The 12,267-nt window shown below is 40.7% G+C and overlaps 2 protein-coding genes across 2 annotated transcripts in view; one reads left to right on the plus strand and one right to left on the minus strand.

Moving 5' to 3' along the window:
• DLGAP1 (DLG associated protein 1) overlaps nucleotides 1-12,267 on the plus strand; it is a 526,653-nt gene that overhangs the window by 302,551 nt on the left and 211,835 nt on the right. The window lies entirely within an intron of this gene.
• Nucleotides 4,544-5,544, minus strand: LOC103192427 (glyceraldehyde-3-phosphate dehydrogenase-like). Its single transcript, XM_007935399.1, is given in 2 exon segments — nucleotides 4,544-4,695; nucleotides 4,698-5,544. Coding segments are annotated over 2 exon segments (999 nt in total).

The raw sequence follows: 12,267 nt of genomic DNA on the forward strand, positions 1-12,267 counted from the left end.
AAGAAGAGATGCTCACAATCATTAACCATTGTTGTTAAGTGTTGTTGAGTTGATTCCAACTCATATCAACCCTATGTACAACAGAACAAAACACAGCACAGTCCTGTGCGATCTTCACAATCATTGCTATGTTTGAGCCCATTGTTGCAGCTAATGTGTCAATCCATCTCATTGGGGGTCTTCCAGCTTGAATTTCTGGCAGTATCCTGTCAATGTACTGCTGCAACCATTTCTGAATTACCTTCAGCAATATTTTACTTGCATGTGATATTAACTCAAAAAACCAAACTCACTGCCATCAAGTCAATTCCGACTCATAGCGACCCCTTCTTGGGTTTCGGAGGCGATATCTCTATGGAAGTAGATTGCCCAATCTTCCTTCTGAGGGGTGGCTGGTGGGTTTGAACCACCAGCCTTCTGGTTAGCATCAAATGCCTTAGGCACTATGCCACGAGAGCTCCCTGTATGTGATGTTGTTGTGTTGTTGTTATGTACCTTCAAGTCAGACCCAACTCATAGCGACCCCTCCTTGGGTTTCCAAGGCAGTATCACTACAGAAGTAGATTGCCCGATCTTCCTTCCAAGGAGGGGCTGGTGGGTGGGTTTGAACCACCAACCTTCTGGTTAGCAGTCAAGTGCCTTAGGCACTACGCTACCAGAGCTCCTGTATGTGATATTGTTGTTGTTGTTATGTGCCGTCAAGTCGGCCCCGACTCATAGCGACCCCTCCTTGGGTTTTCGAGGCAGTATCACTACGGAAGTAGGATTGCCCAACCTTCCTTCCGAGGAGTGGCTGGTGGGTTTGAACCACCAGCCTTCTGGTTAGCAGGCAAGTGACTTAGCCACTATGCTACCAGAGCTCCTGTATGTGATATTAGAGAGATGCAAATCAAAACAACAATGAGAACTATCATTTCACCTGGCAATAATAGCAGAAAACAGCAAATTCTGGTAAGTAAGTGTGTAGGGAAATTGGAACTCTCATGTACTGTAGGTGAGATTATGCAATGGTACAATCACTATGGAAAATGGTATGACACCTCCTATAAAATGTTAAAAATAGAGATACTATATGATGCGGCAATCCCACAACTGGGTATATGTCTTAGAGAAATAAGAGCTGTGGTATTTAAAGTTGTGTGTCGACTTGGCTGGGCCTGATTGAGTGGCTGGGCAGCTGGTGGTAGTTATTCCCCATTATGAGACTGGCAATCAACTCCATGGTAGGATCTACCTCAAGCAGCTAAGTAGCTGCTTTAGGGATGTGGTCTGCTTCCCATATATAAGAAGCGGCTTCAGGAATGGTCTCTCGCTTATGGCACGCTTGCACCCGGCCTGTAGCCAGGTCATTGTTCAGCAGCCTGCCATGCTCTGCTGATCTTGGCACTTTTAATGGGCTTGAGTGATGAAAAGCCTCCAGCTTCAGTGGGCTGGAAGCAGGAAGTAGAGCTGAAGCCCAAGGTTGAGGGGCTTTCATCCAGCCCCTAGAGCCTGGCACTTTGAACTCAGACTTAAAGTCTCCAAATTATAAGAGTAAACTCCTGTTTGTTAAGGCCATCTCATTTGTGTTATATTCCTGTCACAGCAGCACCAGGTAACCAGAACAAGAGCTATGACATGAATAGATATATACACACCCATGTTCATTGCAGAATTATTCACAATAGCAAAAAGATGGAAACAACCTAAGTGCCCATCAGTGAATGAATGGATAAACAAACTTTGGTACATACACACAATAAAATATTATGCCATGTTAAAAAATAATGATGAATCTGCAAAACATCTGACAACATGGATGAACCTGGAGGATATTATATGAAGTGAAATAAGTCAATCACAAAAGGACAAATATTGTGTGAGACTACTATTATAAAAAGGCAAGAAAAGGTTTATGCACAGAACAAAATATTGTTTGATGGTTACTAGATAGTAGACATGTATTAACTTGGATGAAGGGAAATGCAATACACAATAAGGGGAAGATCAGTACAGTATGACCAAGGCAAAGGAAGACATTGGGAGCTACACAAGAGTAAAAGCAGTGACGGTGAATACTACTACATACATACTCCTGAAAAAAGAAAAAGCAAGCAACCAAATAAGTACTCTTCCAAAGGTAGAGACTATCAGGCCAGTCTTTCTCCTTTTCTTTCCCCAGACAAGCACATAGTTACAATGAGAGAACTTGCAGAATCATGAAATACTAAGATATAAACTGTATTCTCATAAGAGGTTTTAGGTGGATAATAAGAAATAAGCAAACAAATATTAGATTTTGTCTTATTAATTAATCAAGTACTTAGCAATCTGTTTCTCTGTTTTATTCCCACATAGCTAACCTTAAACTTTATCTGCAATATTTGGCGACACTCAGTTCATTCTCACTTGCTTACCCAAGGATCTTCTCTTAAATTCTGTATCAAAACTCCTTTTCTTCCCATTCCTAAGCTCAGTGGTATCAACATCCGCTAGACGCATTAATACACCTTTATCAATAGTTAGTTAGTATCTCTCTAGCAAGTTAAAGGAACTCTGATGGTATAGTGGTTTAATTATTTGGCTGCTAACCAAAAGGTCAGCAGTTTGAACCCACCAGCTGCTTAGACAGATAGATGTCTAGAGACATCTATCTCTAGACATCTTAGACAGATAGATGTCTAGATAGATAGATGAGACAATCTGCTTCTGTAAAGATTTACAGGCTTGGAAACCCTATGGAACAGTTCTATCGTGTCCTAAAGTGTTGCTGTGAGTTGGAATTGCTTGATAGCAGTGAACATCAAACTCTCATTTAGGGACATTTTTCCTACCAGGACACATGGTCAGTGCTTCATGCTTTCCAGATGGTTCTTGCTTATTTGACCCTGGCAAGTTAACAAGCTCCTCTGATTAAAGTAATAGTTCTATGATGTACCTCACATTGTTCTTTCATCTCTTCAGTTTCTCTCTGAATCTGATCATGATGTCGTTCAACAAACTATGGTTGTCACTTCAGACTCACACATTAGTTTTCATTGGGCCTTATCTTTTTCACTCCATTCTAAATCAGAATCAGAATTTTGATTTTCCAAATCCAGTTTATGTTATGGTGTCTAACTTGTTATACCTACAAGCACTCTAGGTAAGAGAATTATTACAGTGAAACGTGTGCGAGCCAGAACTCAACAAGACTGCCTTGTTTTTCCAGTCTTGCAATTTCCCACCCTTGACAGGGTATAGTCTAACCACTTTTCTATTGTTCTTTATTAAGAATCCTACCTCATAAATACCCAGAAAGTGTTTCTTTTCAATTTTATAGGACTGTAAAAGAAACAGTCATTTTTTATGGTTTGCACGCTTATTCAAATATGTGCATGGTATACATGCATATATTATACAAAAAATATGGGTAAAATTCACTTTTTAATAAGAACATCTAACATCAACTGTTTAGTTCATTTTTTAATGAAATCATTGAAATAATTTTCTAAGTCCATACTCTTTTCAAAAAACTCTTCGTCTCCTTTAACTCTTCCAAATTCCTTTAAAGGCTATATAGCAGAAATCCTGTGTTTGACTTAAAACCTCGGGCTCTTCTAATGAGAGGTCTTTACCGTTTTCATCATCATCATCTTCAGATTGCAAATCTACAATTTCTTGCATATTTATATAGTCCACTTCTGTGGCAATTTCCTTGTTGATACCAATGTAAGATGTGACAGTGATCCAATTTCCTGAAACTCCACTATAAATATGATTTATTTTGTCCTAAATCTGCATGATGTTATCAGACTCAATAACAGTTTCATTTTGTATACTCTCACCACTGTCAAATGAGAAACCACAGTTCTTAAAACATTTTCTTACAATATCTTCCTTAATCATTTTGACTGATCGCTTAAGAAATGAAATTCCATCAAGGACATCGATTTTCCCCAAAATCTCTGATGCCATCTTGCACATCTCAACACTGGCAATCACTTTCTGAAGCAATAGCTTCCTGTAGTTTACCTTCATATTTTGGATAATGCCATTATCTAGAGGTTCTGGGAACAGCATCATGGATGATGGGGAAAAATTAATTTAATATTGGATAGGTGCAGTGACTGATGACAAGTAACATTGTCAGTGAACAAAAGAATGCTTTGGTTTTGTTTTTAAATGCTATTGTAAAGTTTATTTTAAAACTCTTGGTAAAATTCGCCCTCCATTCAGGCTTTTTTATTCCATTTCCATTCAGCTGAAAGCTTATTAATTTCAATATTCTTGAACCACTGTCATTTCTCACTCTTTCCAATTATCATTTGTGCTCTTTTCATTTGTGGTTTTTCTTTTTTTTTTTTTTTTTTTTTTTTTTTAGGTACAGTGTTCTTTATTGATGGTACATGACAAGGTTGGGCTCTCTAAGCCCCTCCCCTTCTTTAGGGGGTCTGGATGGAAACTATAGAGGATGGGAGATTCTCAGTGTGTTGGGGATGGAGTTGGGGCAAGGACTCCCCAGCAGCCAAAGATTTCTCACTTCCTCTAGTGCTAGTGCTGGGGCTGGTGGTCCAGGAGGCTCTTATTCCTTGGAGGCCATGTGGACCATCAGGTCCACCACCCTGTTGCTGTAGCCAAATTCATTATCATACCAGGAAATGAGTTCAACAAAGTGGTCGTTCAGGGCAATGCCAGCCCCAGCATCAAAGGAGGAAGAGTGGGTGTCACTATTAAGTCACAGGAGACAACCTGGTCTTCAGTGTAGCCCAGGATGCCCTTTAGGGGACCCTTCGATGCCTGTTTCACCACCTTCTTGATGTCATCATATTTGGCGATTTTCTCCAAACGGCAGGTCAGGTCCACAGTGGACACATTGGGGGTGGGGACACAGAAGGCCATGCCAGTGAGCTTCCCATTCAGCTCAGGGATGACCTTGCCCACAGCCTTGGCAGTGCCAGTAGATGCAGGGATGATGTTCTGGGCAGCCCCATGGCCATCACGCCACAGTTTCCCAGAGGAGCCATCCACAGTCTTCTGGGTGGCAGTGATGGCATGGACCGTGGTCAAGAGTCCTTCCACAATGCCAAAGTTGTCATGGATGACCTTGGCCAGGGGGGCCAAGCAGTTGGTGGTGCAGGAGGTATTGCTGACAATCTTGAGGGATTTGTCATACTTCTCATGGTTCACACCCATCACAAACATGGGGGCATCGGCAGAAGGGGCAGAGATGATTACCCTTTTGGCACCACCCTTCAAGTGAGCCCCAGCCTTCTCCATGGTTGTGAAAACGCCGGTAGATTCTACAACATATTCAGCACCAGCATCACCCCACTTGATGTTGGTGGGATCTCACTCCAGGAAGATGGTGACGTGCTTCCCATTGATGACAAGCTTCCCATTCTCAGCCTTGACGGTACCATGGAACTTGCCATGGATAGAATCAAACTGGAACATGTAGACCATGTAGTTGAGGTCAATGAAGGGGTCATTGATGGCAACAACATCTACTTTGCCAGAGTTAAAAGCAGCCCTGGTGACCAGGAGCCCAATACGGCCAAATCCGTTCACTCCGAGCTTCACCATCGTGTCTCACCAAAGCGGCTGAGACTGCACAAGAGGGTGCAGCTGTCTGTCGAATGGGGAGGAGCAGAGAGCCCATTTGTGGTTTGTCAAATGTCCCATCTGCAAACGTGGTCAAGAGGATGACAAGCTGCTCTTTTGAAAACTGACCCCATGAGCATTTTTCCCACTTCATTTTCAGGGTCGCATTAGGCATTGCTCTGTAGAATAGAGCAGTCTCTTCAGCATTTGCAGTGTCTTTAGGATCATATCCCATAATGATCTCTTCTAACTTTGGAATCTCTTTTGAACATCTTTGTCAGTCTCGTTGATTGACATTCCAAGTGAGTCGATGTGGATATGTTTGTTTTGTGTTGTTTTTTGAAGTTCTGAAGGCACCCCTTAGACACTGAGAATCCATCCACTTTTAAAACTTTTTTTTTTTCTTTTCCTTTACCTTTGCTTGCCGGATCACTAAACCAAACTCACGGCCATGAGTCAGATCTAACTCCTAGCCACACCTCCTTGGGTTTCCAAGGCAGAATCACTATGGAAGTAGATTGCCCAATCTCCCTACCAAGGGGTGGCTGGTGAGTTTCAGCCATCAGCCTTCTGGTTAGCAGTCAAATGCCTTAGGCACTATGCCACCGGAGCTAGGATAGGTCTTAGAATGAGAATATTTTGGGTGGAGCCTTGAAGAAACCACTCAAAAACAGATTTGATTATTTCTGCATAATATCCGTCCCTTCCTTTCTTGATGTTTCCATTGGTGCTGCTCATATATTTTTCAATTATTTTAACTTTTTCTTTCATGATTGAGTAAATTTTCATTTTGCCACACTTCAACTTAATTACGGCTTCCTTGATGGTCTTTTTCTTTCGGTTTCATATTCAGGTTCTCATTTGGACAAGGTCAAATTTTTCTTTCAGAGATGAATTTCTCTCTCTCTTCTTATTTCATGGCTGTGAAGAAATAAGCTTTTAGAAAAAGAAATAAATAAGTTCTTATGAAAAGTAAGAAATACATAATCTTCTTGGAAACATGAATATCTCAACAAAATGAAAACTATCAGCATCATTGTATGATAAAGTTAACACATCTCAGTAAAATATTTAAGGACAAAAAACACATTGAGAAGAATGTTCCTGCTTTTGTACACACATTGAATATGTTAAGTGAAGGAATGCTTCTCTACTTTGGGGGCAAAACAAGAAATTTTGAAGGAAAGAATTACAAGGACATGAAGGAGTGGATTTTGAAAAGTGTAATGAAGTGTATTAAAATTACAAATAGCTAAAGCAAAAACTAAAAATTAAAGACAAAGAGAAGAATCGGACCTCTCAAGGCAAGGAGGGAAGTATGTACTAGATTTTAATGAAAATGAAAGAATTAATTAGTATCTGTTACCTTCTTCCAAGCTCATGGATATTGTCCTTCACTGGAAAATTTTTACAGGCAAAAAACAAGCAAAACTGTGAAGAACAGACATGCTCAGAGACCAGTAGCAGTGCACAGTACACACTCACACACAGTAAAAATGCAAAAGGAAACAGGTGACTGTCCTTCAGCTCTGGCTTTTGGACTTCTTGGGACTATTTCCAGCTTTTGCATCTACACTTCCTCATATTTAGGGTGCTCCATGTCTCACAGGGGGAGCTCTGGTAGCATAGTGGCTAAGACACTTGCCTGCTAACCAGACGGCTGGCGGTTCAAACCCACCAGCCACTCCTCAGAAGGAAGGTTGGGCAATCCTACTTCCATAGTGATACTGCCTCAGAAACCCAAGGAGGGGTCGCTATGAGTCGGGGCCGACTCGACGGCACATAACAACAACAACAACAACATGTCTCACAGGTTCCAGCTTTCAGAGAGTATTTATTAGGCTGAAATAATCATTTTAGTGGAAGATATTTGAGTTTTCCTTCTTTGACAGGCTTCCGCCTTATATGGGTTCTAGCTTTCACTGGTTTTGCTGTGTTGTATTTTCCAGCATATTTTTCTTCTGTCTTTGCCCTGAAGTCATTTGTATGTGACATTTCCAGGGGGGATGAAGGGAAGGGAAGGGAAGCAGCCTGTACCCATTAAGCATCATCAGCAGTGTCCCTGATCGTGAAGAAAGAACATCCCATCAGCACTCATCACTGCAGACCTTGTTCTTCTCTATCCTGAGTACCTAGGGACTGACAGGAAATATAGAGTGAGCATTTGATTTATCATCCAGACTGGGACACTTCTTTGAGAATAAAGAAGACACCATTAATAATTATAGCAGGATATATGATCATGATCACCCAATTTAAATGGTTTTAAAATCCAACTACCAAGAGTATAAAACTAATTGAAAAGGAGGCACATACAAAAAAACCAAACCCATTGCCATAGAGTTGATTCTGACTCATGGCAACCCTATGTGTTATAGAGTAAAACTGTTCTTCAGGGTTTTCTTGGTTGTAATCTTTAGGGAAGCAGATCACCAGACCTTTATAAAGGCAGATGAAGCAGGACTGCTGGGTGAGTTTGAAGCACCAACGTTTAGGTTACCAAAAACCAAACCAAACTCACTGCTGTCCAGTCTGTTCTGACCCATAGCAACCCCTCCTTGGGTTTCCGAGGTGGTATCATTACGGAAGTAGATTGCCCCATCTTCCTTCTGAAGAGTGGCTGGTGGGTTTGAACCGCCAGCCTTCTGGTTGTTAGCAGTCAGATGCCTTAGGCACTACGCCACCAGCGCTCCCTTCAGGTTAGTAGGTGAATGCAAATCATTTGTGCCACCCAGGGACCCTACAGAGCAAAACAGAACTATGCTTTTTTCCCCCTGAAGCTTCCAGAAAAGTGATCCGAAAAGTTTTAAATGTGTCTTTCCAAAAAATAAACTGAAATGATCCTTTCATTTCTTTTAGGTTCCTTTAGGATAGACTTGCAGATGGTTTGCAAAAGTCTTCATGCCAGCAACAGCTGTTTAGCTCAAAAAATTAAAAACAGCCTACAAAATTCTCTGTGTTTCTCTTATAATTAAAAAAAAAAACCCTAAGTTTCTTATTTTTTATCTATTAAACTTATTCCACACTGCATTTTGTGAACTAAACGGCATAAAGAGTTCCTTAGAGATTCATACATTTGTCCTTTGTTACCTAATTCTGGAAGCCCAAAATATAGTATTATAAATGCTAATGTTTTTCCCCATTTGCATTTATTTATGTGCTTTCTTTTTATACAAGCCTCCCATCAAAATATCCAAAAGATATTAAAGACTAATATTAATAAATCCTTGAGGTGTTCTTCCTTCTAATTGCATGTATCCAGCTAGTCTCTATGACATCAGCTCAATAACAAAGAGATAAAGCTCAAATTAAAAATCCTTCCCTCTCGGAAGGATACCTAGGAACCAATGGTCCACTCAGTCAGAGGGTGATGAAGTAGAAGGCCATGAGTCACGTTAGTTCTCCCAGAAGTTTTAATTCAAAATTGTTTTGAGACGATTTAAAAGAAAATCTGGCAATAGACCCCGAACATTAGCATTTCTCATGCAGACATGACGTTTAATTTTTTCTTTAATATGAGAAACAGAATCACCATCTCCCCACCAAAGGGAGCCTAAATCAGTTGCTGTAGAGTTGATTGCAACTCATGGTGACCCCATTCGTTTCAGACAGAACTGTACTCCGTAGGGGTTTTCGATGGCTGATTTTTCCAAAGTAGATTGCCAGATCTTTCTTCCAAGGTGCCCCTGGATGGGTTTGAACTGTCAGCCTTTCTGTCAGTAGCCCAACACTTAACCAAAGGGAGTCTGATCTCTGCGAACTCAATTTTACCAGCCTCTAGAGTCCATAGTGTGCAGCACACAGCTCTTGCTATGGAAGCTGCAGAGGCTTCTCCTCAGAAAAGGATATGAGAAATGCAGTGAGGTAAGTCAGCTTCCGCAGCCCTATCTGCTGTCATTGCAATCTTGTTTTTACATTTTTTAAAGCATCTGTTCCTTAGTGCTTATGGTTTTACAAAGCAGTGTTAATGTTCCCGGTGGTATAATTGCCCCAATATATCCATGCCTGCTGTTCTGGTAACTGTTAAGATTAGAAGCTCAGCATGTGAAGGGAAACTTGGGGAGGCATTTGTGTAATGTAGGCCACATTAATCCCCAAGGGAATTCTGTCTATGGAAGGCCTGTGTGTAAAGGCTCCCTCTGGTGGTGCCTGAGATATATTCATGTTCCCTGTGAACATGAACATGAATGCCAGCCTTAAGTATTACAACAAAAGTGTTTCAAGAAAACAGGGAGATTGTCCATATTTAGTGAGCTTTCAGGGAGCTCTGGTAGCATAGCGCCTAAGGCACATGACTGCTAACCAGAAGGCTTGGCAGTTCAAACCCACCAGCCACTCCTTGGAAGGAAGGTTGGGCGATCTACTTCTGTAGTGATACTGCCTCAGAAACCCAAGGAGGGGTCGCTATGAATCGGGTCCGACTCGACAGCACATAACAACACAACAGCAACAGTGAGCTTTCAAATACCCCTCCATCTTCTAAAAAGAAGCAAGTTGAAAATGGCCACATGTTAAGAAATACTGCATTTCTGTTTATGGTGATGTAAAATTGGCAGTGGGTATTGGTGATGATCGCACATGATTGGTATAATTTGATGTCACTGAATTGTACAAGTGAAAAATGCTAAATTGGCAAACGTTATGTTATCTGTATTTTTACAATAAAAAATGCTTTCAAAAAAAAAAATCTCTGAACACATGTGCTCCTCACTCTCCCATTTCTTCATCAAAGATTATTTAATCATCTCATGCTGAAAGCAGTTCTGGCAATTGCTCTTCATTTTTTGTGTCTTCCTACTTTACTATCAAGGACCTCTGGTAGTTAATAACGCATTTGGCTGCTAACCAGAAAGTCAGTAGTTCAAACCCACCAGCTGCTCTGTGAAAGGAAGATGGGGCAATCTACTTCCATAAAGTTTACAGCCTCAGACTTCCGTAAGATGGAGGAATAGTCAGACAAGCGACACAGACTCTATTCAACAAAGAAAAGAAAAACCAATTGACAGAGATATAGAAGATATTCTTGGAGCCCTGAGCTTTGAAAGGAACTACACAGAAGTGAATTAGGCACCAACTACTGGAAAAACCTGAACAAAAACAATGAGTACAGAGACAGTCAGAGCTGTGGACTGTCAGCTACTCCAATGTGACCAGCAGCCTGAATAGTTCCAAGTGGTGTTGGGACCTGAGAATTGACCTAAAAAAGATCAGCCCTGGTCACCAAGGGCTGAAGGGACAACTGCGCTGGTGGCCTATGACTAGGAAGGGAAACAGCAAGGTGGGAGACAACCTGAGCTGTTGACTTTCCGCTGTCCAGAGGGCATAGCCATTTTGATTGCTTACATGCAGCAGCCATTTTGGATATTTAAAGTCACTGAGGGTGCAGCCATTTAAATGTTTACAAGGGACAACCATTTTAGATATTTAAAGTGACCAAGGGCACAGCCATTTTGAATGTTTACAAGCAGTGGCCATTTTGGATCTTTAAAGTGACCAAGGGTGCAGCCATTTTGCATGTTTATAAGCAGTAGCCATTTTGGATACTTAAAGTGACCAAGGACTCAGCCATTTTGTATCTTTACAGGTGGCAACCATTTTGGACTTTAAAGTGACAACATCCTCATTCAGATTCTAGGGAAATAGGAATAGGCTCTGTTTGCCAAGGGTGGCAGGGACATATGAGAGGCTGGCAACAGGAAAGGAGACAGGTGGTGAGTATATAAGTGCTGCCCACTAGCAAATAGAGGAGCACAGCACAGTATCCTGCTGGCGTAGATAACATACAAAGAAAACAAAAATTGTGGGCAAGTCACTCCAACATACAATCACCAATTAAATACAAACACAGGAAGGTCACAATACCTTGGAGACAACAGAGCATCACAGTCCACACAAAGAAGCAAGATAAAGCAGGAGAAACAAGGGACCAGGATACAGACCCAAAACACATCCCTGAGGAAGATGCAGCACTGGAACTCCCAGATAAGGAATTCAAAAGAATTATATTTAGGTATCTTCAATGAATTGAGAGACATATCAAGGAAAACACAGAGAAAACCCTAGAACAATTTCAAAAGACAATATAAGAACAAAATAACAAAATAAATGAAAAATTAGAAATGATACAAAATCTACACACAGAAATCCAAAAGATTAATACTAAATTTTCAGAAATAGATAAGACATTGAATGGACAAACGAGTAGAATTGAATCAATGGAAGACAGAAGTAGGGAGATTGAGGCAAATACCTGAACACTTCTTTGGAAAGGGAAAAATCAGAAAAAAGATGAAAACAAAATAAAGAAAGCCTAAGGTTCATGTGGGATACCATCAAAAGGAATAACTTACATGTAATTGGAATTCCAGAACAGGAAGACACAAATAAAACCACAGACAAAATTGTCAAAGATTTGTTGGAAGAGAATTTTCCTGGTATGATGAAAGATGAAAATATATCCATTCAGGAAGTCCAATGAACCCCAAACAGGATAGACCCCAAAAGAAAATCACCAACTCATATCATCATGAAACTCACCAAAACCAAAGACAAAGAATCATGAGAGCAGCACAGAAAAAATGAAAAGTTACCTACAAGGACCAACCAATAAGACTAAGCTCAGATTTCTCAGTAGAAACCATGCAGGCAAGAAGACAATGAGATGGTATATATAAAACACTGAAGGAGAAAAATTTCCAACCAAGA

The sequence above is a fragment of the Orycteropus afer genome, unplaced genomic scaffold (assembly GCF_000298275.1).
Source record: "Orycteropus afer afer isolate SDZICR_OR568_19922 unplaced genomic scaffold, OryAfe1.0 scaffold00028, whole genome shotgun sequence".
NCBI classification, from domain to species: Eukaryota; Metazoa; Chordata; class Mammalia; order Tubulidentata; family Orycteropodidae; genus Orycteropus; species Orycteropus afer.